This window comes from Schistosoma haematobium, chromosome 4, assembly GCF_000699445.3.
Source record: "Schistosoma haematobium chromosome 4, whole genome shotgun sequence".
Lineage (NCBI taxonomy): Eukaryota > Metazoa > Platyhelminthes > Trematoda > Strigeidida > Schistosomatidae > Schistosoma > Schistosoma haematobium.
Genome location: NC_067199.1, coordinates 6,512,157 through 6,540,120, shown reverse-complemented (window position 1 = coordinate 6,540,120; position 27,964 = coordinate 6,512,157). Strand labels below are relative to the sequence as shown.

Below are 27,964 nucleotides of genomic sequence, written 5' to 3'. Positions count from 1 at the left end.
GGAAAAAAGCGAATAATAACAAAAACTAATTGTCAAAAAAGTTTATGTTTGCTATTTCTGCAAGGTGAACCGGGTAGTGCTTTTTTCAAAACGTCTACGTCTTCTGACTTGTTTTCGCATCATGATACCTGATGTAAGTCTATGCATTTCGTTCATTTTCTTTATAAACCGTTTATTTTAACGTGACAGAACATCAGGCAATGCTTCTGATGAATCAGGCAGGAGACAAGGGACACAGGAACAGTTAGGGAAGTATTCGTCACTCCGTAAGATATTTCTGACCTTATCAAAAGTATTTGCCTCACGCTCGGGATGCAAGTTCTAAGGGGGCTTTTCGACTAATTTGTTCTCAGGTTTTATAATCTTTAATTTCCACTGTACAGCTTCCTACAACTGAGAACTATACATGTTCTGGCAAAGAACTCAATGTTTTCGGCGAGACTCTAATGTAGCGACGAGCCGATCAGAAGCGTTTGAGCAATTTCAAGGTCACGAAGCCAAGTTCAACACGTGATGCTAACATACGGTCGGTTTACAGCGGATTTTAGAGAGGAGGTGATTAATGAGAGGTTAAAACAGATGGGACGGCGAAAATAATTTAGGGACGAGCCAATGAGCAATTTCAATTATTAGCCAATCAGAAGACAGTATAAAGTAAAAATATATTACAAGAAAGTAATGAATTACAGTGGGTATTCTTCTTTTACATGATTTAAAAACTTGTTAAGGTTTGATAGAGGCTCAGAAGTTCTGAATTCATAATGCATATTGTATAGAAACTCGTCCATAGGGTTAGGGTTTGGGGTTAAGATTAGGTTTAGGGTTTGGTTAAGGTTAGGGTTAGGTTAGTGTTTAGGTTTAGGGTTAAGGTGCTAACACGCGATCGGTTTACATCGGATTTTAGAGAAAAGGTGTTTCTTGACAGGCTACAACCCCAACCCTAACCATAACCCTAACCTCTAAAATCCGTTGTAAACTGATCGCATGTTAGCACCCTAACCTTAACCCTAAACCCTTACCCTAGGCTACAACCCTAACCACTAACCCTATGGACGAGTTTCTATACCAAATGTGTTATGAATTCAGAACCTCCGAACCTTTATCAAACCTTAACAAGTTTTTAAATCATGTAGAAGAAGAATATCCACTGTAATTCATTACTTTCTTGTAATATATTTTTACTTTATACTGTTTTCTGATTGGCTAATAATTGTCAAGGTCGTCGCTAAATTAGAGTCTCGCCGCATTTTTGGGCAATAGGTAGTTATTCTGATCGACGTGTCACGGTAATCAAGCTAGAGTGTAGTTACCAAAACAAGTGAGGCCAACGATATCGAAGACTTACGGAACGGGGATTGATTCATCGTTGCAGACACTCTAGAAATTAGATTAGGCCTTTGAGATTGGGTTTTTTACATCTGTAAGTGACATTAATCAAGATGCTATTACCGTTTATAACCAATGTATGTATATTGACTAAGACACTAAACTATGATTCCCTATTTAGCAGACTCCGATCATCATTGCAGCTCATGTGGACGTAATTTATACGACACCCGACGCTAACCCTAACTGTCTCATCTCTGACTGCCGAGAAACATTCAGCTCAATGCTTTAAAACCGTTTTCGTCTGTCTGTAGAAGCCATTTAAAATTCCTACCACTCATTTTTAATGTAATTGCCAGTTGATAGGTACCTTCAGGCGTCTTTTAATTCTTATCCGATGTGCCCTTCATAGTGATAAGTTTATTTTATCCGTAGTTGAAAACCTTTTCAAGTAACCGTGCCTTTATTCGCTAATGTACATATCTTCGGTGAAGTAGCTATTGGTAGGTTTAAAAACAGCAATTTGTTATGAAAACTTTTGGCTTCTGTTAATTCTTTTTTGTCGGCTCTCCACTTCTACTAAAATTGGATACTGCTTCTGGGTTGTAGTTGAGCTCTTGTTCATTATACTTTCTTAATCATTATTCAAGATTTTTGGCTATGGGAACTACTATCACACGTAACCTGTTTCTTCTATCTTTCTAAGACATTTTAAGCATTATATTTTGATTACATTACCACTAATCATTAATTTCCGCCTGGTCGTTTTCAGAATTAAACGACTTTTATTCTGAGTAATAGCTCTTGGTGATACTCGATTCTCAGTGTACCGTTACTTTAATATATTTCGCAGAATTAACCGTCAAAATATCAGTGGAAACAAATCTACTTGGCATTTTATCATATTGGCCAAAGCAGACTTCAGCATATTAGATATCATTTATCCACTTTCTAATCTTTCAGACAACTGTGTTACTATGAAATATCTACACGGTGCTTTTATGAGTAGTTGTCAGTTCCCTCAAGTTTTTATAAATGTTAGGTTTATCACAGTTTTTACTGCTTAACATACTTCCTTTTGTTTTTAACAATGCCATAGCCATCCGAATTAGTTCATGGTAAATCAGTCAATATAGAAAAGCCTCGATATGATCAGTCCACATACATTGGCAGAGCCAAACACTTTTTTATTACAACTAATCCTTTGAACGCATTCAAAACATCTACTGAATTAGAAGAAGCAAGGACCATCGTTCATAATTATAGGTGAGTACTATGTGGTCATGTATTGCTATAAAATAATTACAGGATAGGGATTATTCAACCCGGTTTAACTGTAGAAAAGCTTTGGCAAGCAAAAAATGTGTACGACTCAGCGTTTCATCCAGACACAGGAGAAAAAATGATACTCATTGGACGCATGTCATTTCAAGTTCCTGGGAATATGTTTATAACGGGTTGTTTGCTACAGTTTTACAAGTGAGTAAATTAAACGTTTTAAAGCTTTTTAACAATAGCAAAGTATTTAGTGTGTTATTTAAGTTACATATACTAATTATTTTAGGATGTTGCTAGATTTTTAGGTTGTTCCATTTATCATTTTGGACCTTGGGTGTATGTTATGACTATAACGTCACATCAAGGCAAGTGCTGATTGAAAGCGTACAACGAAGGTTTTAGTAACTAGAATCGGCGAATATCTAGAAGCTTGCAAACTGAATTAATTTGTATCTATGACCATATGCTTGATTCTAGTAGCGCTTACTCTTTTGTATACAGTATCTGGGCAGCGTTGCGGAGAAAAGGTGATCGAATGTATACATCCATTTTTCATTAGTTCGTTTAAACAGCTGTTTCACAAGGAGATAGATCGAAATAAACTTATTCATGAAATTATTAGTATTTGACCACAGATGTCTTAGAAATATTGCTGGCATCTGCTGGGATCACCGGGTAAGTAATAGTGAGGTTAGACGCTGGGTATTAGGGAATGATGGTAAATCAGTTGATGAGGTTATGAATCTTCATCGACTGAGATGGTTGGGCCACGTGTTACGTATGCCTGAACACCGACTACCACGACGTGCAATGCTATCCGGTATTGGAGATGATTGGAAGAAAGTTAGGGTTGGCCAAACCAAAACGTGGCATCAGTGCTTGAAGACATTAACTTCTAGTCTGAGCCATGTTGGTAGATGCAGACTACTTGGTTGGGGTCCGCGTGACTTTCGTAACCAATGGTTGGAGACTCTTGGTGACATGGCTCAGAATCGATCACATTGGCGTCGGTGTATACACTCCCTGTCTTCCCTTAAACTAAGAGATTAAAATCACTTCATATCTTTCTTTCTACGAACCAATTCTTTCTTCTTGTACTATATCTCTATATGCAATCTTTCTCTTATATATTAACACCTTTGACCTAACCACTAATATGAATCCGGTGTTCATCTCGTTGTGCTGATGCGGTATGGCAACCTGGACCGATGCACATATGTGCCTGGTCCTACGTTGTAGCTGACTGACTGACTGACTGAATTATTTTTTGTTGCAAAAACGTCATAGGCTTTGTTGGCTAGTGTTTCAATATGTCAAATCTCAGTTTGGTATAGAAATATTGTTAATAAAGTGACATACTACTGTGCAAAACCTTGTCGAAGATTATGAATTCGTAACTAACTGGAATTCCACCAGATTAAGATTAACGGCGTTGGATGCCGGCTCAATGGTCCAAGGGTTCGGTGTTCGCGCGCGAGATCGAAGGTCCTGGGTTCGTGGCTGCTCACTTCCCATACTAGGATAAAACGGTCAGGCTTTCAATAGTGGTCTAACATTGATCGATTCATGATTTCCGTGAAAATAAACGATCTCTACGACCCTATACTTGTAAATTGAAACAGTTGAAATGTCCTACAATACTGTTTGTTTTATGTCTGCAGAACTTCATACCAGTTAGTTTCATCAATCCACCTGATGAAAAAAGCTGATAAATCTGTTAAAATGTTTTCGGTCTGTCAGCTGTAGAATGTAATGGGTTTATTTATTTATCTTATTACTTCATTTAGGTCTACACCGGCTGTCATATTTTGGCAATGGTTTAACCAAACATTCAATGCCGTTGTAAATTATACTAATCGTAGTGGTGACGCACCTATTTCATTAACGTAAGTTTTATTGATCGTTTTTAAGCAAATCTATCAGTGTTTGTCATGAGTGCTTTCTGAAAATCACTCCGTCTATTTTACACATTATTAACTGTGGGAGGATCCTATTCTGATCCTTTTATTTCTAATATACTGACTTAACTTAAAATACGTATTTGAAAGCATACACCACTTAGGATTTGAACGTGATAGTTTGTAGTTGATTACCGCCCAGTCAAAATATACTTGTCCATTTGAATAGTAATTGCGGTTTTTCTTCGTGCTGTTCTATATAATTGGGTTAGCATTATGGTAGATTTCTGATCTGTCAATAGTAGATCATGTCGAGTTGTTCTATAGGTATCACTTAATCAAACTTCAAAAGAAATTTAGGTTCCATTATTTATACTTATTTATGTTAACGTAATTAACCAGGTATATCTGTTCCATGGGTTATGTTAGTATTCTATGGAATTAATTGATTGTCTTTGTCCATCTTTTCTTGGTGATATCATCTAATAATCTAAGAACTAATGTACTGTATCGTTATGACGTTGGTTCAACGAATTTGTTTGGCAGACGTCAATCAGCACCAAGAACTAAAGTCTATAAATTGTTACTACAGTATGATCGATAAAAAAACTTCCTACAATAAATTGATATATTAATGGTGTTTAAAAAACAATGCTAAATTTTTACTTTGCAGAGTAGTATTGAGAGTGATGTTCGAATGCTCCTTGACTTACGGTATTATCTAACACTAGAATGCCTGAAATGCCTAGGATAGATTTTCGAGGTTCCAAACATACTTATAAACTCAACTTTGTATACTCTTTTCACTACAGCAGTTGTCTAACTTATATTAGAGATATATAAGTGATAGAAACATATTTGTTTTATTTCATGCTTGCAACTATGTGAAGAAATTTAAACAGTTTAATTAAATTTGAATACAATGTGTAAATTTTCTGTATTTACACAATTAATGATAAATGTGACGAACTGACGTCAAACAAAATGAAATACCCATAGTTTCCAGGGTCAAGTTTAGTAACTTGGAGTTATTCTGGAATGACAGGGAAGTGATTAGATTTAAAGCCTTGATGCAATGAAAGTTGGGCATAATAATGCGTTTTTTTAAATGTATAAAACATGTTGAGTTTTTCCTGCGTTATTTGAAATATACATCTTTAAGCTGTCTACTCAAATAATTTTATTTTCACCATGAGTAAAAGTTGCGACTACTTTCAGAAATTTTAGCATATGGTTACTTTTAACAGTAAAGTCTTGTCACCTTTATCACCACTATCTGAAATTTACAATAAAAATCCAGAATTTTAGTTATTTTCTGAGTATAAATAATGATATTTCAGTGGTAATGGGGATAGAAAGTTTTATCCATTGTTTTGCCTACTACATCAGTCGGTTATATTTAATCACCACCTTTCCAGACATCTACTTCTGGTTAATCTGAAATTAGGTCGGTAAAAAGCTTAGAGTCAGCCGTGTTCAAACATAGCGTCGATATTGGTGGGAGTTGACTCCTTAGTTGGGTCTCGCACAATATCCGTAATCAATGACTGAAAATGCTAGTCGACACAGATTACTTCGATGCATTCCCTTTGTTCCTATCAGTTACAAGTTAAATGTCATTTCGAACCTTCTATCTTAAATGTGATGGCTTTTTTTATAAAATGATATCAGCTGAAAATCGGTTGAAAACAACAAAACCATTGGTTGATCGTTTCGTTTCACTCTTAGACTCCTTAACAAGATCGAATCCGGAAAGTTCATATTCTACTATTACTTTAGACCCTAATCCAACTACCTGTGTTTTCGATTGCACTTGGTTCACAAAAAAGCGCAATCATCATCCAGTGTCGTCACTCGGTGGTTATCAACTTCACTGTTGAAACGGTTGACTTTACTGTTCGTGGCTGTCCTGTAGAATCTTAAGAAACCCACCTCAAAGCTATTGAATAGTAACTAAACCTTAGTCATTTAGTTAAGAAAGTTTTAAAGATTTACTCAGCAAGACTTTTTATCATGGACAGACATTTTCTATCTCCTATTTCAGAAAACGTTAACAAATGATAGGTGTGTTAATCTATTCAAATCGTATTATGAGTGGTTTGCAAAGTCCATTGAAGTCACCGACTAACCTTACTTTCGCTATTAATAAAAGCTAAGATGTACTAAACTGCTTTATCGTCCTACTACTGGACTCCTCGAGATCACTTATCCACAATCCCACCAGTGACAGAACCCAGTGCATTCAGTTCTCACGGTTGTGGCCGATGGAGTTCAACTATGTCATGCATGAAGCGGATACCTACCAATAGTATTGGAAGACAAATGCATAAACCTATCTCGTTCTAGTTATAGAATTTATGACTATATTTAGGACTAGGACTATGTATAACTCCTACCAACTGATCCGTACTCTGTTACATAATTAATTCATCAAAAGTTTACCAAAATCTAAAACTTAAACAGCAAAAACCGATCTGTGTGTATATCTGTTTGTCTAGATTTCATCCAGACTCTGATTATAATTTTTTTCTAAAAAATAACGAGATTTAACGGGTAGAAAAGTTATCTGACCATTGGCTATTCCATAGACATTTCCTTAATGAACAGAATTATGATAATCCTTTTCTTTATGATCAATGACTTAGAGTTTTTTGTTACATTTTATTGTCATTGGTTATTAAAAACTGGATATTCATTGGTAGAAAAGAAATGAGTAGATAGATGGTAAGAGTCCATTTTTGTCGTATTTAATCAGTAACACATACCATTCATAACCTTTCTAGTCAGTTAAACAAAAATCCTCAATACCATAACCCGTAGCTCTTGAATGCTCACTCATTTTAACAGGTCACAAAAAATATTATTACGCGAAACATACGATTTCCCAGTATGGGGTTGTGGAGATTATTAAGTTTTTGATTTAGATCATGAATCGATTGATGTCAGAGTACCATTGAAGACGTGGAAGCATTGGATGGCCGTTTCGTCCTATTATGGGACTCCTAAGCAGTGCGCATTCACGACCCCGCTCGCGGGATTTGAATCCAGGGTTTTCGGTCTTGCGCGCGAACGCTTCATGATCTCAGCCAAAAACTTAATAATCTCCACAACTCCATACTGATAATTACCATGTGCTTACTAGTGAACAGCTTCGTGAGGGGATTCTCGAAGTTCTAGTGAGAAGCCGTGACCAGTGAATCTAATCCGTGTCAAGTAGAGACAGGTATCTACCTCAGTGCATACGATTTCTATTTTTGTTTTATTGAGATTAATTGAAAATTCATTGATATTTGTCACCAAACGAAATAATTACATGAAAGTTAAGTAATTTTTATTGTTTCTTTGTAATACCCACTATTTTGGATAAAAAGAAGTATAACTTTACTGAACGCATATATCAATTTACAACGTTTTTTAGTACAGTTTTCTATTTGTTATATTACAGTTTTGTAAATCCATAAATTCCATAGATTGGATTTCATAACGTTAAACAAACTAAATAGTCTTCATTCTATTTAATGAAAATATATAGCTTAGATTATTGAAATATCTTTCTCTCCTATATAGTAGAAATACCACATTTTCATTATTTTCATTATATTTGTGTATGGGCTGTGATACTGTCCGGGTGCCCAAACCGAAGCAGGTGGCCTTCTTAGGAGGCCACACCCTGAGCCTTTGACCTAAAGGTCTAACCCACAAGGCAGTGGAGCATCGTGAGCAGATGCAGTCCCATTGTAGCCGGTGACCAACGATTGGTTCATACGCTATGTGCACCATTGGTTTGGGATCCGGTTAAAGCATCGATTATTCGCTTTTCGTCCTCTCAATTTCGTAAACAACACCCCCGCCACGAGAAGGCAGTGAGTAGGACTTCCCTGGCAGAGGCTGTATACGCGTAGTCGTGTGAGAGTATTTCGAGAGGGAGGGCGGGCCCACCCCAATCTCGGCCATACCAGGACATAGTAGAAATACCACACTCAAATTTTTTAGCAAATTCCTCACAAATAAAAAACAATTTCGATAATGAAATAAGAAGACAAAGATTATCAGAACTATGCGATAATATATTAGCGCAATACTTTTCGAACAATCTGATCATACATTACTTGTTATGAACATTTATATATATAAAAGAATAAATGGTCACCTAGACTAGAAATGGAAGGTAAGAGGAGACAAGGATAATAATAAGAGTAATAATAATATTGTGAACGTAATTTGAAACCTAAGAGCTTTGGTGAGAGACTACTATATTTCTTGTTAGTTGTATTAAATAGAGTATCATTCCAAACCTACCTAGAAAAAGAACAACACTGAGCTTTTATTTGAACAATCAAACATTTTGTAATAAATAAATGTAATTCTTCGTCTCACGTTTCATTTGTAATCAATTTTAACTATGCATGTCCACTTACTTACTTACACCTGTTACTCCACATGGAGGAGCATAGGTGGCCACTCACCAATATTCTATGTGTGTACGGTTAGCCTTGATTTTAATTAAAATTGTTGTCTACTACATAATAATTTCAAATAAAATTGTTTTTAAAAAAACTTTTAATTCGATTGTTAGTATGTTTTTTTTTACGCTACCAGGTCAAACAATACAACTTTTATTCTTTTTCAACATAAAAGGTGTATACATAGATTGGTTCTTATAAATAATAAAATGTTGACAAGTTTAAGTGTTTAGTGTTATACAACACAATTGACCTAGTAAACAATTTTTTTATTTGATATTTCCATTGCTAGTAAATGTCGAAAATTTGATCATGTCTAGTTTGTAAACTTGAATATAGTATATATATATATATGTATATATATATATATATAGTGATAATTAGCCCAGTGATTGAATTTACAATCGATGGATCACTGAGTAGTAAGCAGTATCATACTTACTTAGTCTTTCAGTGCTTATCGAATTTTATTCATCAAGTTATGATGTAATTATCAGTTTGAGTAAATTGATGATACCATATGCACTACGTTGGGATGTATAGGTAATTATAAGTAATCTATAGGATTTGTTAACTCTTCCGTCTTCCTTCTTGCTTTTGCTCAATAATGAGACTTGAACTGTAATTTTCATGTTAGTAGGACAAATATAAATCAGGTCAAATTACTGAATTATATCAACCCAAGAAAAGATATATACAATGTTAATAGTAAAATCAAAGTACTCGTACTATCACTGATAATTCGAATAAAACTAACATAAAGAGTATGTTACCAAGAGACGAAATGTACTACAACTTATTTGTTTATTTATTTGAACACAAATATTTGTACAAGAGGGCTCCAGAATATATATGCGCCACACAATAAAAATGTGATTGTGAAGAGATAGAGAAAGGAGGGTAGGTATAATAAAAGAAAGACAAAATTGACATATTGTAAACGAGTGAAATAATAATATTAATTGTCATAATGTGAGTAGTAGTTCGGTTAAGAAAAATATAACTGGGAAGAATATTTGTATTTAAAGAAGTTACTCTCACTTTTCTAAAGAAAGTAAACGGAAGTTACAACAGGATGGCTACTGGGATGATGTTCTTAATACTCATTCAATCCCCCGATGTTGGTGTATCATAATGGTGACACCAGTTGGATTATCGTCTCTGTACCCGAACACATTACAATTAAAACTGAAGGTAGTGATGAGGATAAAGAAAATGAACTCATTTGTATCATTATTACTGATTTTTAGCCATTTTACCTAGGATTTGGAACCATTGTTCACGATTATCGTGTAAATCACAAACAGTTAGTCTGCATCTATTAGCACCGTTTTGAGTTCAAACATTTTCAATGTAAGTAATATAGTTAACCAGTGTGATCTGTAATACTCCTGATTATATTGCGCAAAAGTTTAATTTAGTGTTTTTCATGTTTGTGAGACGGCTTTTAAAAATATTGAGTATTCATAGTATTCGATTATAGATGCTTTCGAAGCATTGCCCGTGTATTTTAGGACCATGGTGTGAGCAATACAAAGGTAAGGTATATGCTATTTAACAACTTGAGCTTGTGAATCTTCATCTACTGAAATAGTTAATATGTGTATCACGCACAATCACCCCCCTCTTTGATGCATTATGTTTGCTGGTATAAGAGTAGATTAGAAGTGAGCTAGGGATAGGGCTAAACCAATACTAGCCACTAGTCTGTAAAGCCATCGTCTGTTGAGATGACACGTGTTGGTGGCGGCAAACTATTTTTTGAGGTCGGCGCGGTTACCCTAACCAAGTAGTCAAAGACGTTGGTTGACATGTTTCGGAATCTATCACAGTAGCATAAATACATTCTTGCTTTGTCTTAAAGCGGTAATGTTTTCTACTACCACTGGTACTATCGCTACTTCTACTTTGTCTCTTTTTATTCTGTTGTGCTTATATATACTGTGTGGCGGCTTGAATAAATGTGGCAGGTTCTACTTCTATTTATTAACTGACCGATAATTTTGAACGGACATTTATTCTAGTGGTGTATACTGATGAATAAATCTATTTTTGGAAAATATTTATCAAAATTATATCACACTCTTCCATTTCTTTTCTTAAGGTTTTAGATAACAAACAAATTACACTGACATTTTAACGCATATGATATGTAATTGTATAATTATTATGACCAACTGTATTGATTTTAAGTAAAACTATTAAAGCGTACTGTCACTGTCAGACCCTTAAAGTAGCTAATTAGAATGAAGGTAGTTATTCGTCATTAGTTTTTTTTTTTTGATAATTGGAATTATCCTAACGATGAACAAGATTACGAACAATATGAACAAACGATTTGTTGTAAATCATCCAAAAAGTAAATGAATTATGTGAATTAAAAAAACCAAAAGACGCGTTGTCATCTTGTTGTAAATACCCCTAAATTTTGTTCGATCAGAGCTCAATCAACATTAAACAGGATAATGTCAAGTGTACCTCACTAAATTATTGACTTATTAGCAACAGATACATCTATACCGATAGATAGATTGTGTATGATCTGCTATATTGAAATAAATACTGAGAAAAATTAAACTTTTGGAACGGTCTTACCTAAAGTTATTGTTTATATTTCCATTGTATAATGGTTAATTGCTTCACGCAGGTGACATAGTCCTGTTTGATGAAGACAATGATAAAACACAGAGTCTTTGGGCAGCACTGAGAAACAATGCCAGGATGTTTTGGATGCTTTTGTGCCCATCTAAATACACACGCTCAGAAACTTTCAAGCTCATTAGATTACTATTTACATGTATTTAAAGGATCAGAGCAATTATAAGTGCAGAAAACCCATAGAAACTGTAGAAAAATCGATAAAGTACTATGCAAAGCCTTTGTATACAGTATACGATCCTATTCACCCTCTCTTTTCTATGTAGTTAACTTTGCATAAAAATACTAACTTTTATACTGATTGTTTTGTGTCATAAATTCGTTTAAGTATATTATGCTTTTTTAGTATCACCGTGACATTGTATTGTATGTATTATTCTTAGTTTGATTTATTGATGTATATAAGAAAGTTATACTGAATAAAACGACTAAAAAGATGTTACCGTTATACTTGAAGACAAATTAAACTGTATTGTCGTATATTCAAAACTTACATTTGAACTTATTTGTTACCAATCCAACAAAATTATTGAGTTCAATAAAATATTTTATAGATAAACAAAAAAAGTTGTTTTGCAAGTTATTTACAATGAAATACTGTCTATTAATGAAAGACTTATGTGTACGATTGTAAACATATCGCTTTTATTGACTAGAGTAAAAATCATGCATAAAATGTATCATTGTTTACTTAGAATTTGATATAAGATTATCCCTTTTTTCAATTTTCAATAAGATTGCAACGTCTAGCATTTTCGATTATCGTCCTTTCATTTAGTGAATGAATTCTGCATATAAATGCATACTCTTTTTTTTCTTACTGAGGATTTCATTCCAATCCTTTGAAGCTATGTACATGTATGTTCTATGATTACGTCACTGTAGCGTAACTCAACTTTCCCAATAAAAAAATCAATCAAAGTGGTATTCAGAGCTTAAAATGAAATCCTCAGGGAAAATTATGCTCTTATATGTAGCGCTCGTTTATTAAATAGAAGGAAAAATGCCCGAAAATGTTTGATATTGTACACGCCCACAGTTTAGCTAGGGATTGAATATGTATATAAATTTGGGATTTTGTTTCCTTATTCTGATTGTTTAGTTAAAGATTATCACAAATTATCTTTGTACTGTAATCATGACCGACAATATCTATAAATTATACAATGAATTCACTATACATTCTCATAACCTTTTGAAGAAAATCAATATATATACAGCTGAATTGCATGATTTTGGTGGGGTTTCGTTCTTTGAGCTGGATGGTTTAACCGTGCAGGTTTCATTGTTTTTTTGAATAACATCATCAGCACAAACTTCTAGTACAAATTCACTTACTTCACTTACGCCTGTTACTCCCAATGGAGCATAGGCCGCCGACCAGCATTCTCCAACCCACTCTGTCCTGAGCCTTCTTTTCTAGTTCCATCCAATTCTTGTTCATCCTTCTCATGTCTATCTCCATTTCCCGGCGTAATGTGTTCTTTGGTCTTCCTCTTCTCCTTTGGCACTGAGGATTCCATGTGAGTGCTTGTCTTGTGACACAGTTGGGTTCTTTCCTCAATGTGTGTCCTATCCACTTCCAGCACTTCTTCCTGATATCTTCCTCCGATGGGATCTGGTTTGTTCTCTCCCACAATCGGTTGTTGCTGATAGTGTATGGTCAACGGATCCGAAGTATTTTGCGTAGACAGCTGTTAATAAAGTCTTGTATTATTTGAATGATGGCTTTCGTAGTTCTCCAGGTTTCCGCCCTATACAGTAGAACTGTCTTGACATTTGTATTGAAAATCCTGACCTTGGTGTTGGTTGACAGTTGCTTTGAGTTCCAGATGTTCCTCAGTTGTAAATATGCTGCTCTCGCTTTGTCGATCCGCGCCTTCACATCTGCATCAGATCCACTGAGTTTATCAATGATTCTGCCCAGATATGTAAAGGTTTTTACATCTTCCAAATCTTCTTCGTCAAGTGTTATTCGATTGTTGCATGCTGTGTTGTATCGGATAATCCTGCTTTTCCCCTTGTGTATGTTGAGACCTACTGCTGTTGAGGCTGCTGCTACACTGTTCGTCTTCTGCATTTGTTGTTGCGTTTGGGATAGAAGAGCCAGATCATCTGCGAAGTCCAGATCGTCCAACTGCATCCTAGATGTTCATTGTATCCCGTGCTTCCCTTCAGATGTTGACGTCTTCATGATCCAGTCGATAACCAGGAGAAAGAGAAAGGGTGAGAGTAAGCAACCTTGCCTGACACCGGTCTTCACTTCGAACGACTTTGTCAACTGTCCTCCATGCACGATTTTGCAGTTTAATCCACCATAGGAATTTCGTATGATATTGACTATCTTCTGAGGCACGCTATAGTGTCGAAGAAGTTTCCATAGTGTTGTTCTGTCCACGCTATCAAATGGCTTTTCGTAGTCAATGAAATTGATGTAGAGTGATGAATTCCATTCAAGTGATTGTTCCATAATGATCCGTAGAGTTGCGATTTGGTCTGTACACGATCTATCCTTACGGAATCCTGCCTGTTGGTCACGAAGTTGGGCGTCTACGCAGTCCTTCATCCTGTTTAACAATACCCTGTTGAAGACTTTTCCCGGTATTGAGAGAGGAGTGATGCCCCTGTAGTTATCACACTTGCTGAGATCGCCTTTCTTCGGTATTTTGATCAGGTTTCCTTCTTTCCAGTCTGTTGGTACTTCTTCCTCATCCCAAATCTTATTGAAGAGAATGTGGAGTATCCTTGCAGTTGCCGCTACGTCTGCTTTTAGTGCCTCTGCTGGGATGTTGTCCGGTCCTGCTGCTTTGCCACTCTTGATTTGTCCGATGGCCATGCTGATTTCTTCAATTTTTGGTTGGCCAACATTGATTGGGAGGTCCGTGGGTGCTGCTTTGATGCTGGGTGGGTTCAGTGGAGCCGGTCGATTCAAGAGTTCTTTGAAGTGTTCTACCCACCTGTTTTGTTGCTCCTCAATGTTGGTGATTACCTTGCCTTCTTTGCTTTTCACTGGTCGTTCTGGTTTACGGCGATTTCCAGAGAGTTTCTTTATCGTGTCATACAGTTTTCTCATGTTTCCTTCTCTTGAAGCCTTTTCTGCCGTCGTTGCTAAATCTTCCACGTATCTACGTTTGTCGGTTCTGATGCTCCTCTTCACTTGTTTGTTTACTTCTGTGTATTTAGCTTATGCCTTGGCTTTCTCTGCTCTTGTTCGGCTGGTATTGATTGCTGCCTTCTTGTTCTTCCTTTCTTGAATCTTATCCAGTGTATGAACAGTGATCCATTCCTTGTGATGGTGCTTCTTGTGACCCATGACCTCATGACATGTTGAAGTGATTGCCTCTTTGATCCCCTTCCAGTTGCTTTCCACAGTAGTTCCTTCGCCATTGAGTAGATCATGAAAGGCCTGGAACTTATTGCTGAGGTCTATCTTGAATTTGTTGAGTTTGTTAGTATCCTGAATAATGGCCGTATTGAACTTTTGTGATATTGTCCGCCCCATTGTCCAGTGCTTCTTGAGTTTCAATTTCATCTTGGCGACCAACAAGTGATGATCTGATGCTATATCAGCTCCTCTCTTGGTTCTCACGTCCTCTATAGTCCTCCTGAACGTTTTGTTGATGCAAATATGGTCGACTTGGTTTTGCGTGGTGTGATCCGGTGAAGTCCATGTGGTTTTGTGTATGCGCTTGTGTGAGAATATAGTGCCGTCTATGACCAGTTTATTGAAGGCACATAGATTTGCAAATCTCTCACCATTTTCGTTTCTTTCTCCCAGTTCGTGTCGTCCCATGATGTCTTCATATCCAGTGTTGTCCGTTCCAACCTTGGCATTGAAATCTCCCATCAGAATTGTCAGGTCCTTTGTTGGGCACTTCTCGATGATTGACTGCAACCTATTGTAGAATTGGTCTTTAGCTTCTTCATTGTAGTCGTTGGTAGGCGCATAGCATTGGATGATGTTCATTGAAATGCCCTCTTGCTTTGTTTTGAAGGAGGCTTTGATGATCCTTGGTCCATGAGATTCCCATCCTATAAGCGCATTTTGCTCTTGTTTGGACAGCATCAATCCAACTCCTTGTGTATGTGGTGCATTGTCTTCTTCATGGCCGGAGTATAACAGGAGCTCTCCTGTAGTTAGTCGTTGTTGTCCAACTTGTGTCCAATGTGTTTCACTGATCCCAAGTACATCTAGGTTGTATCTTCTCATTTCTGCAGCAATTTGGAAGACTCTCCCAGTGTCCCACATTGTACGAACATTCTATGTACCTAAATAAATGGTTGCTCTGGTTGTCAGAAGGGGCATCGGCCTCGTAACTTCCGAAGGAATTCGGCTTTCGTCATGAGGCGTCATAATTCTTCTAAATGAAGACCTTCTGACTCCCAGGACAGAGTTTAGAAGGTTTGAATAATTTTTTCTGGTTAGCGTTTTTTTAGCGAGTTAATTTTCTACGGGATGGGGACGCTAACCCCATGCCCAACCCTCCACTTTTATCCGGGCTTGGGACCGGCAGTAGCCCCCGGAGGGACTCCAGGCGGAGTTTCTAGTACAAATTAGCTATTCAAATTTCGCCATACATAACTAACAACGTTGATCTTGATTGGCTGTCGTTGACCTTTAGCCTGTCGTTGTGTGTATATTTATTTTGATCATCTCCCTCTTTTACGATATGTAGAGGACATATCAGAAGTTTTAATAAGGTTATTGAGGCCGTTTAAAATAGATGTAGTACATAAACTAACAAACTCACTTCAATCGATTTTATGAAAATCAAAGGATAGAATGAAAAATGGAGAAAAGCCAAAGATCATCCATATGACAAACTTCTAACTGCAAAGAAAAATACATCGGATGAAGTGGCAGTCTTCTTCATCTTCTACATGGCATCAATTAACTTTTAAACGCCATTCTGTACTATTATGGACTCAAGTGGGAAAATATGTACGAATATAAAATCGAGAATTAGATCCAAGTCATATGTAGACAAATTCGAATAGGTCACTTCCACCTGGAGTTCATGCTAATGAAAACTACTATTGAAGCATCCAGCTCAAAAAATGAAGCTCCATGAAGATAGATATATCCCAATTCCTAAATGGTAAGAGTTCATCAGTACTAGGTTCTATGTCACTTGTCACTTGACAACAATATGGATATCTTAGTTTTAATGGAATCGAATTACCTATCTGACCTGGATGCTTAGATTTTATCATAAACTACCAAAGGAAAAATCTGAAAAGAGTGTTCACTTTGGAACATCAATCATAAAAACTCCCTTCAACAAATCAAACAAAAAATACAAGAGACAAGCAATACCACGAGTAAGAAGTCATCAAGCTTAAAAAACGGAAATCGACCAAAATCATCCTCCTTTCGTAATAAATCTTCTCCAACATTTCGTAATATTGGTAGCCGATAGGTTACTAATTTTAATTCACTCATCTTAATAAAGTATTAGTTTTCACATTAAAACAATCTATATACATATATCCTTCAAGTTGTTCACTTTTTTTCTGTTCCAACAGACGTCTTGGGATATCATATGTTTTGGCTACTGGTGGAGCATTAGGCACTGCATTAACTATCAATAAACAAGTTCAAGTAAATTATTTCTTTCTGTTATTTCGATTAGCAATTTTTTGTTTTCCATTGGTTTCACTTACATATATATTTATTAACTAGTGGATATTATTCTATTCAATTATATGTAAATAGATTTACTCTTATGTCATTGCATGTACACGTAATTATTAATTACGATGGCTAAAACATATGCTGACTGGTGATTGGGTTCAAGAGATATTTCCTGGAGTTCTAGTGAGAAGCAGTGATCAGTGGAGTTCAACTGGGTCTGTTGTGGGATAGTAACTCACTGAAGACAATGATGGATGTGTCACTCAATTTTGTGGATTAGCTGAAGTTAGACATTAACATCGTTAGATGCCGGTTCAGTGGTCTAGTGGTTAAGTGCTCGCGCGCGAGACTGATAGGTCCTGTGTTTGAATCTCGCGAAGCCTGGTCATGGATGCCCACTGCTGAGGAGTCCCACAATAGGACGAGTTGGCCGTCCAGTGTTTCCAGGTTTTCCATGGTGGTCTAGCTTCAGTTGACTCATGATCTCATCTATTAAAACGTTTTAACTGTTTTATCAATATGAGTAGGATTGTAATAGTCTTATGAATAATTACATAAAATTATGATGTATTAAGTCAATATTGTGAACTGTCATTTTTCAAAGTACAAACCATATTCTAACAGAAATTAATCTTCAAAGTATATGTGATTAACAATCTACTCTTTAATTCATTATGAAGTCACACATTTCTTTTCCGATGCTTCTTTAATTTCCTTTTGATGATTTTATTCCAGATGTTATTCCTATGAGTATTTATTTTTAACTGAATATGTATCAACTAGATTCAATATGTACCATTCTCATAAATCATTCATCTAAACAATGTTTTCTAAAGATCTTCCTTTATTCATATGAGATTGTTTGAAATGAATTATATTCCTATCAATTTTCATCAGATTGATATGTTTATCCAATTCAAAAACACACAGAAATAATTTCACTTCCTTACGTAACCATGTAGTGACATTAGTGACTATCAATGTTTCTTATGTTTAGGTAGTCTTTTTTGCTCGGGATCCAGAAAGTATAATTTTATACCTATATTTTGTATCTATGTATTTATATGTATATGGCTGGTAGAGTATGTGTCTTGTTATGAAAATAACAGAATGGATAAATTATTAACAAACTTTGAGAAGGTACATACTAAGGTAATAACGTTATTTATCCATTGTAACCGGAATAGAGTAGTTATAGTTGTCACTCACTGAAAGGTGACTAAGAGCAACGACTTACAATAAAGCCTAATGGTTAAGGTGTTCGCCTTTCAGCCATTGAGTCTGAGATTTAAACTCAGCTCTATCTATTTCGGTTTGGACAACAGAGTAGTTTCATTAACACTCACATTTAGAGTGTGGCTTATACCTAGATACCTGATGTATAACTTGAATGTTATATTATGGCTTTCACTGTTCTTGGTCACAATGATTAAAATGATTCTCTATCTCAGTTATAATAGATAATTTTTTTTGAAATTTTATCTTCACTTCTACTGTCACATTGTCTGTTAATAATTCGTTCATTCTATAATGAAACATCTACTTCACTCGTTATATACAAACAAAAGAACAAGTACACATACATGAGTCTTGATAGGTAATCAAAATGTGTAGAAATATTTCAATAAATCCTTATTATTATTATTACTATTATTATTATCATTAAATATCGTTGTATGACCCATAGATATACTGTTCTAATTCTGTTTAGTAGTGTATAACTCTATTGATTAATTAATTTTAATATGGCATATTAAATAGTTTTTGTAAAAATGTAGTGAATTTTGTCACCATTATTATTATTATTATTATTATTATTATTATTATTATTATTATTATTATTATTATTGGTATTAGTTGATTGTTCATATGAAATGATTTTTTTGAAAAAAAACATGATTATGTTCCACTTTCAACGATCTATGCTTACATGAACTGAAAATTCAATACAGTTTATGAATTAGCCTTTTATTTACAAATCATTTTATAATTGATAAATATTTACTAAATTAATGTAATTACACTATTCGTAGTTATAACTTTTGATGCTCGTTTATTCTATGATTTAATGAAAATCATAAGACATTAAAGTCAATTTTTTAAAATAACAAATCAGTATTTAAGTAATATAAACGAATGAGGACCGATAACGGTCAAGATTAGAAGTTGGGTTTATAATGGGGGGAGAACATTTTGTAGTTATATTGATGAATAGTTGTGTGGATAATCATTTGATTTCAATTCTAAAGAACATGTAGGTTACCTTGATTGCTTCGTCTCTAAAATAAAAGTTTATAATTTAGAGATAATGTCAATTCTCCATATCATATACAATCCACAGAGATAGAATTAAGCATTTAATAAGTTTACGATCATCAGTTTTCTCCATGCATGACAAAAAATTTCCTCTTTCATTTTGGACATTTTCACTACGGCGTACCTGAAAAGATAGTCAATATCATACGAAATTCCTATGGTGGATTAAACTGCAAAATCGTGCATGGAGGACAGTTGACAGACTCGTTCGAAGTGAAGACCGGTGTCAGGCAAGGTTGCTTACTCTCACCCTTTCTCTTTCTCCTGGTTATCGACTGGATCATGAAGACGTCAACATCTGAAGGGAAGCACGGGATACAATGAACATCTAGGATGCAGTTGGACGATCTGGACTTCGCAGATGATCTGGCTCTTTTATCGCACACGCAGTAACAAATACATGAGAAGACGACCAGTGGAGCAGCAGTCTAAGCAGCAGTACATCTCAACATACAAAAACGGAAAAGCAAGGTTCTCCGATACAACCCAACACGCACTAATCAAATCACACTTAATGGAAAAGCTTTTGAGGATGTAAAAACCTTTACATATCTAGGCAGCACCATTGATGAGGACGGTGGATCTGATACAGATGTGAAGGCGCGGATCGGCAAAGCGAGAGCAGCATATCTACAACTGAAGATCATCTAGAACTCAAAACAACTGTCTGTCAACCAACACCAAGGTCAGGATTTTCAATACAAATGTCAAGACAGTTCTACTGTATAGGGCGGAAACCTGGAGAACTACGAAAGCCATCATCCAGATAATACAAGACTTTATTAACAGCTGTCTACGCAAAATACTTCGGATCCGTTGACCATACACTATCAGCAACAACCGATTGTGGGAGAGAACAAACCAGATCCCATCGGAGGAAGATATCAGGAAGAAGTGCTGGAAATGGATAGGACAAACATTGAGGAAAGCACCCAACTGTGTCACAAGGCATGCCCTCACATGGAATCCTCAATGCCAAAGGAGAAGAGGAAGACCAAAGAACACATTACGCTGGGAAATGGAGATAGACATATGAAGAATGAACAAGAATTGGATGGAATTAGAAGAGAAGGCCCAGGACAGAGTGGGATGGCGAATGCTGGTCGGCGGCCTATGCTCCATTGGGAATAACAGGCGTAAGGAAGGAAGTATTCTGAACATTTTGAGCACCATACATAAGTGTTTCTACTACTCGTTATCCATGTAATTTCCAACCTTTGGTAGATTTACATTTGGCCTCAAGGTACCATGTGTGTTGGGGCAGTGTTGGAAGCAGTAGGTGAATGAATCTGAAAGGAAAAGAATAAGAAGAAAAGTAAACCGTCGATTTAGTAAACACATATTATGTAACTACACCCACTAATGAAAGTAAGTTATAACAATCAATTAAAACAATCTGATAATCGAAACCAGTTGATAGCTTAAGGTTTCGAATGAGTTGCATACGTTGTATTTGAATTTCACGTCTAAACGTGGAAGTTACATTCTCGATTTTGATTGAGTCGTCCCTTTACTGTACTTCTACCCATTACTAATTTTGTAATGGAATTTGGTTATTTGTTTGTTTCTTTTTCCTTTGATTTTCAAACAGATTTTCAGTGTTAATCACTGTTTATCTAAAATTCTGTCATAAAAGTGTATATTTGATTTTACAAATGAAATAGTCTTATAACGTTTATCGTTGAGTTATATATATATATGTATATCAGTCATTATCTAAAGTTAAATATCCAAATTTTCAGTAAGTGGGAATCATATAGAGAATGATGTTGTTTTCTGGGAAAAATAAAAAGGATAAAAATTTAATTTCGACAGAGCTGCTGTTCTACTACAAACACTGTTTCATATTGTTGTAAATAAACAGGCTAATGGAGTTTGATGTGTTTTAGCAGATGACCAACTATCTCTGAAACTATAATCTTCTTTTCATAAATTAAGATATGCACATATTCCGTGAGCACTTTTTTCTCTCTAACTTCTTTTTATTTGCTTTCTTTTTCAATTTTAGAAATTCCCTCCTATAATTGGTCGATTTGTACCATTTATTGCAGTCTCTGCAGCTAATTGTATTAATATTCCATGTATGAGAAGTGCAGAACTAACTGAAGGTACACCTATATTGGATGAAAATGGTGAGAAATTGGGTAAATCAACTGTTGTAGGACGTAGAGCTGTTAGTCAAGTGGTTTTATCACGAATATTAATGGCTTCCCCTGGAATGAGTAAGTCACATAATAATATGATAGTTTTGTGTTGTGAGGATGTGTTTTGTCTATCACTAATTTAATTAGCACTCATCTCATTTTATCATTTCTTGCTTATTCCATACCAGTTTATACATTCCGTAGTCTCTCGTTGAGCGTTTGGTCTCATTTTTAATTACAGTATTATTTCTCTCATCCTATGTCATCAATATTTACTTCAATTATTAGTTTCAGAATTTTAATTGGCCTATATCTTATTTATTTATTTATTTAAACACCTAAACATTGGTACAAGGAGGCATCAAATAGATATGCGCCACATAAATCATCCGATTTTCGTGAGGGCTAGGATGCTGCCTGGGTGCCAAAACTGAAGCTGATGGTTTTCTTAGGGAACCACACCCGGAACCTTCGACCTGAAGGTCTGACCCACAATGCAGTTGAGCAACTTTAGGAGATGCAGTCCCATGATAGCCGATGACTAACGATTGGTTCATATGCCATTTGTTCCCTCGGGATCGCGGAGCCCATGTGCACCACTGGTTTGGTATCAGGGTTTTCCAACTCCCCTAGGTGAACTCTCCATGTCCACCAGCCCGGTTAATGCGCCGGACATTCGCTTTTCGTCCTCTCAATTTCGCAAAACAACACCCCTGCCACGAGAAGGCAGTGAGTAGAAGTTCCGTGACAGTGGCTGTATACGCATGGTCATGTGATAGCATTTGGAGAGGGAGAGCTGACTCTCCCACCTTAGGCCGTACCAGGGCATTCGAGGGCTTTATGTACTTTATGTACACGTTGTTTGAGTTTTTAAATAAATATTTGAAGATAAACGACCAACATTAATCAATGATAATTACTGAATTAATAGAAACTGACATTTTTTTTCTTTATATCTACTTACCTCAGCAATTTTGCCTTTTGTGATGCAATCATTGGAAAAACAAAAATTGCTTATTCGTTATCCTTGGTTGGGAGCTCCAATACAAATTAGCTTAGTCGGTTTAGTGTAAGTTGATTCACAGGTGTTGTAGTCGGCATTTTTTTCAAAGGTGTTAACGTTTTCAAATTATCTTACTTTCTATCTTCTAATCAATTAATTTTGACAACTTTACTTCTGAGAATTAAGGATTGTGTATTGTAGCATTAATTTGTGTAAACTGTTAGATTTTGTCAACGTAACCAGCTTTTCGATTGAAGATATTTTTTCCTGTCATTTCAACCATAGAAGTGTCATGTTTTAAGTTTACCAACCTCTGACATTCAATAGTTACTTCTTATAATGTTATATTTGAACGCTGTTCAATTTTACTCAGAGTTTTGGTTCTGATGTCGGCATCTTCAGGTGACTGCAAGCTGCATACAAAAACAAGATACTTCAACTGGTCTTCTGTCATTGATGATAATTTGAAACGCTCACACTCGCGGTTTACTATACCAGCGTATTGCACCCAGTCATCGTCTACAGCTTAGCCAACTTCAGACATTGGTAACGAATATTGAATAAAAATGACTGTTCACCAAAGATTTGTGACAAAGTTACAACCGTTGCATCAAATAAAGTGTCTCTGGGATTATTGAAGTGAATGAAGTTGGTGTAGCGTTCATTTTCAGCTGTGCCAAGTTTGCGTAGCAGTACTCTGACCTTTGCGGTATCATCAAGTTTTTCTAGGTCGACCTTGAATACATATTCGTATTTCTTGAAGCACGATTCAAGTGTAACTCCAGCCAAATCATCGAAATGAAATTCATGGATAGAATTAATGATGTGGTTGACGTGGGATTTGAACGGACCATCTGTAAGCTCCTTTTGATTTAGATTCATTTGCTGGGTTAGAGCTTCTAGAATACGAATCTGGAACTGTTCGAAACGTTTTTCTTGACGCTCCAGCAAGGCTTCGAATTAGTCAAAGGTAAATGACATCTTGATAAGTTAACCCCGTCGCCAGTTGTTAGATCTAGAAGCTTAGATATTTAATATACCGCATATGATTTGAGCATCTGAATGCTAGAATCTAAGTATACATAAAATTACGGGTTTTTATAGATATTAGCGTTTGGTGAATCAACATTATAATTCAGCTAATCTGCAGAGAGGCATGTTATGCTACTGACCAGTGGTAGCATGCCACGTTGACATTCTAGAAAGCTCCACTGCGTTCTGACTGTATAGAACTCTTCGGCTCTTCAAGAGCCTCTGGAGGCTCCTTCGTAGTTCTCGAAGGTCGTCCCAACATAAATCTTTATCAAAATTAAATTAGGTTCGCTAAGTTTTAAATTAGCATAAGTGTCTCGTAATATAGATGGCCACATTAATCATAAACAGAAAAAAAGGCACTACAATGAAATCGAAAACCGATTTCATAAAATACAATCTGTAAACATTTGAAATAAGTTAGTTAGAACATGGAGAGAACACAGAACATATTTTGTTAATAAAAATTCATTAATGTTTAGTGGGGCCATTTATTTTGTCATCATTTAGATCAGAAGATGTTGTCAACGGTCTCACCAATTTAGTGGCCCGTATCTGACTCCAATTTGATCGTATGAATGTTTTTTATTGAATGGTTGCTACCGAAATATGTATGTCGCCTACCGTCGTATATAACTATCGACTTAAATCGCGTTAGTCAATATCGGAATTAAATGAGTCAAATACGAGAATGAATTTCGAATACGTTGATGCAGACAAAATATCGGAGAAGAGAACGGAATAGAGCGAAGCGAAACGACGCGCAGTAGAGATGGTAGGTAACCAGCTCCATTTAGTCAAACGTCAATCAATATTTATAGCCACACAAAAATAAGTTACAGACATGTGATGAGTAATGGGATAAGAAGTGTACACACACATATATGTGCTCATATAAAAACAGTCAAAGTTGATAAGCGAATAATTAACAATGTCAAAATACGACTCAAGTAGAATGAATAGATTTTGGTGGAGTTTCGTTCTCTGAGCTGGATGGTTTGAACTTCTACCTGAAGTTTGTGCTGATGATGTCGTTCAGAAGAACGATGAAAGCTCCACGACCAAACCATCCATCTCAGAGAACAAAACACCAAAATCATCCACCTGAACTACAAATCTTCTCCACCATCTCAGAATAAATAGATTGACATGTCCGGAAGCTAGCATAAGGGCTTAACATGGTTACCGACACTACAAATGTAATTGGACATTTTTTTAAAAAAATGTATTTTTCATTGTACACAAAAAATTTAATTATGACTCGATAAACAATTTAATTGACAGCATCTTTATTCTACTTCTTCTTCAATAAAAAAAATATCCTATCACTTTTTTTCTTTCAGGTTATCACTTGTAACACCTTTATGCTGTGCTGTATTCCCACAAATCAGTTCAATTCCATTTCATAAACTTGAACCTGATGTTCAAGCACATATTAAAGAAATTCGATCTGATCGGTTACCTTCAGTTGTTTATTATAATAAAGGTTTATAATTTGTTTTAAATAAACAAAAACAAAATAAATGAATGTTCGAATTAAATTCCATATCTGTAAGAAGAAAATTAATTTTATATGAATGTATTCCATTTATTCACAATTGCATTTTAGTTATCATTCTAATATTATTTTTGTAAAATGATTTGTTAGATTTGAAATAGTCTATTTAGATGCAATGTATTTAATATACTTTTCTGGTGTAGAACAATTGATTTCATTCATTTAAACAATATTTCTACTTCTCTAACTATTTAGTAAGTGTTCAAAGTAATTGAATATACTGAGGAATTGTTTTATTCTTCTAAAGGTATGACGTTTTTAATTATTTGAATCACCAGGTTTCCCGGTGCCGCTCTAATAGTTATTGATATTATCATGTAGTCTGATACAATCCCAATTGTTGCTGCTACCTTGACGTGGTGATCGGGCTTCCTTATCGTAATGAACCAATCGAGTTATACTGACTGGAATAATCGTTCCTCAAGGTCTTACTATGCCAGGCAGGTCGGTTGAGGAGTGGTAAGATTAAAAGCTGCAAACCCAAGGACCGAAGGAGAAGTCGTACTGCTGATTGTATAGGGATGTGAGAGCAGTAAGATGTTTCCCTTAGACAGACAGCATAACAGGGATGCTGTCTTCCCACAAAGAAGGGATCGGGTTAGAAAATGTCCACCCTAAAAATGCGCACCTCGCCTTATCCCACGGACTTTCGTCTCCAGCGGCTAGTTTTCAACAAACACGGAGTTAACACAAAAAGGTGTGTGTGATCTGCCACAAGCAGTTGTTCCTTAGGCACTGCAGTCACGCTCTCAGGTCACTAAAACCAACTCTAACCCAATTTTCTTTTCAGGTACCTTCAGAAGAACCCTTCTATGGTGTGGGCAACCGGAAAGTGATAACTGCCTTCATACCTTTAACAGCCCTCAAAATCACTGTATTCATATTCGATTCCCCCCTTTGGTACAATAATAAATCCATATTTTTCTGAACAGTAGTGGTCGACAACAAATAAGTGTTCAACTCTCGTATTTTATAAAGGCATAGAAATGTCACACCGTAGCACTTTATCTGTAACAGAAAACAGTTATTACTGAACTCAAATGCAACTTGTTAAGTGTATTTTTAACTAGCCTTAAATTCTCATCGAAAGAACCTATGGTTTAATCAGATTGATATCATAGCAAAATAAACTATTCATCATTATTGGTACTCAAGTCGCAAAGCGTTGGAAACCAAATTCTGAACTTGAGCAATTTCTATACCATAGCTCATTAGCCTGATTAGGTCACTTCCTGTCAGGTGTCACGTCCTGTACTTATGTAATTTTTGTAACACCTTCATTAGTACTACAAACAAGAACAGAAATCGTGGCGTCCTGGTTGTTCTTCAGTAATGACTATGTCAAACCATATATAGTTTTCTAGACCTGTTTATAATGCACCAATCAATTTGACTAGGTCTCAATATGTTGGCGTTCTGACTGATAAGTGAACTTGTAGGACCCAATTCAAACATCAGTTTGCCTAGTTATGATAACTGTCAAGTGTTTTATAAATATCAGCTGCGTACTGTATAGTTGGTTTTCTGATGTTGTTTTTCCTTCTCATATACATTGTGTGTTTATTCATTTCATCAACCTAGTTCGATCTACCTAGTATTACAAAATTCAATGACAAGCAAGTTTAAGCATTACAATCAATCCACATCAGGATTCTAAAACTCTATCTTCTGGTAATGTTATTCGTGGTGCTGACATAGCTTGCTGTTTTTTAAAATTTGTTGAAGTTCTTTTTGACAATTGTAAGACATCATAAGGAACGCTCATAATACAGTCGTGTCAGCACAAAGACAGCATTTATTTGGTACTCAACATTTTTCTAAATTGCTGTCAAGTTTTATGCTTGGGAATCACACTCGTCCAATCATTATCAACTTTTAGGCGCTTAAGATTACCGAGATAAATAAATGCCTACGAAAGATTTTCCTTCCGGCAACAATTTCCCAGACTCCCACATCTTGGATAACCAACCTCATCCTGTACAGATAAAAATATTGATTTCCACTACTAAGTTGATATTTCCGACTGATAGGTCAAAAGTTTGTATTCAACAGAATCTGACATTGATACACAAGTATTGAAAATTGTCTTCTGAGATGAGAATACAAACGCAAATGAAATTTTCATTGTTTTCCATGTAAAATCATTAATAAACTCCTTGGATGCTACTGAGTATCGAATTTGGCACGATTAGTTGGTGGGGGAAATATTGTAGCCAAAGACAGTCAGGCTTTATCACTGTTGACTCTAGTAATGGGAGGTTTGAAATAAATTATAGATCTTATTTAAAGTCGTAAATATTCTTCTCACTAATCGTATGAACACAACGTGGAATCAAATGGTCGGACGTGAAGTTGCTTTTGATTACGCATATTTCAAACATACATGCGTCACAAATAAACAGTAAGTCAATATGGAAATCGGGCTTTCGTCTAACGTCAGTGTGTAAAGTGAGTTGATTTTTGCAAGCCAAAAGTTTTGTAAGCTGAAGACAACTCACCGTATATATATAATTTATTTTAACACATAGATATTGGTACAACGAGGCACCAAATATATATGCGCCACACCATATTTGTGTTTGTGTGGGCTGTGATACTGCCCGGGTGCCCAAACCGAAGCAGGTGGTTTTCTTGGGGGGCCACACCCCGAGCC

The 27,964-nt window shown here is 35.8% G+C and overlaps 1 protein-coding gene across 4 annotated transcripts; it reads left to right on the top strand.

The window, feature by feature from the left end:
• Positions 1 to 59: 59 nt before the first annotated feature.
• SFXN1_3 (Sideroflexin-1) lies at positions 60 to 25,505 on the top strand. 4 transcript variants are annotated; one of them, XM_051215537.1, is made up of 9 exons: positions 60 to 133; positions 190 to 2,592; positions 2,635 to 2,805; positions 4,392 to 4,490; positions 17,150 to 17,225; positions 21,583 to 21,796; positions 22,688 to 23,577; positions 23,616 to 23,691; positions 25,097 to 25,505. In XM_051215537.1, exons 3-7 carry the CDS (start codon positions 2,729 to 2,731, stop codon positions 22,789 to 22,791), a joined length of 570 nt encoding a protein of 189 aa, XP_051066062.1. In that variant the 5' UTR covers positions 60 to 133; positions 190 to 2,592; positions 2,635 to 2,728; the 3' UTR covers positions 22,792 to 23,577; positions 23,616 to 23,691; positions 25,097 to 25,505. The 4 variants fall into 4 exon arrangements, with proteins under 4 accessions (XP_051066062.1, XP_051066063.1, XP_051066061.1 ...); XM_051215538.1 differs by lacking the exon at positions 23,616 to 23,691 and adding an exon at positions 24,264 to 24,528 and having other exon boundaries at positions 2,426 to 2,592; positions 22,688 to 22,787; positions 25,097 to 25,459; XM_051215536.1 differs by lacking the exon at positions 23,616 to 23,691 and having other exon boundaries at positions 2,426 to 2,592; positions 22,688 to 22,787.
• The last annotated feature ends 2,459 nt before the right edge of the window (positions 25,506 to 27,964 follow it).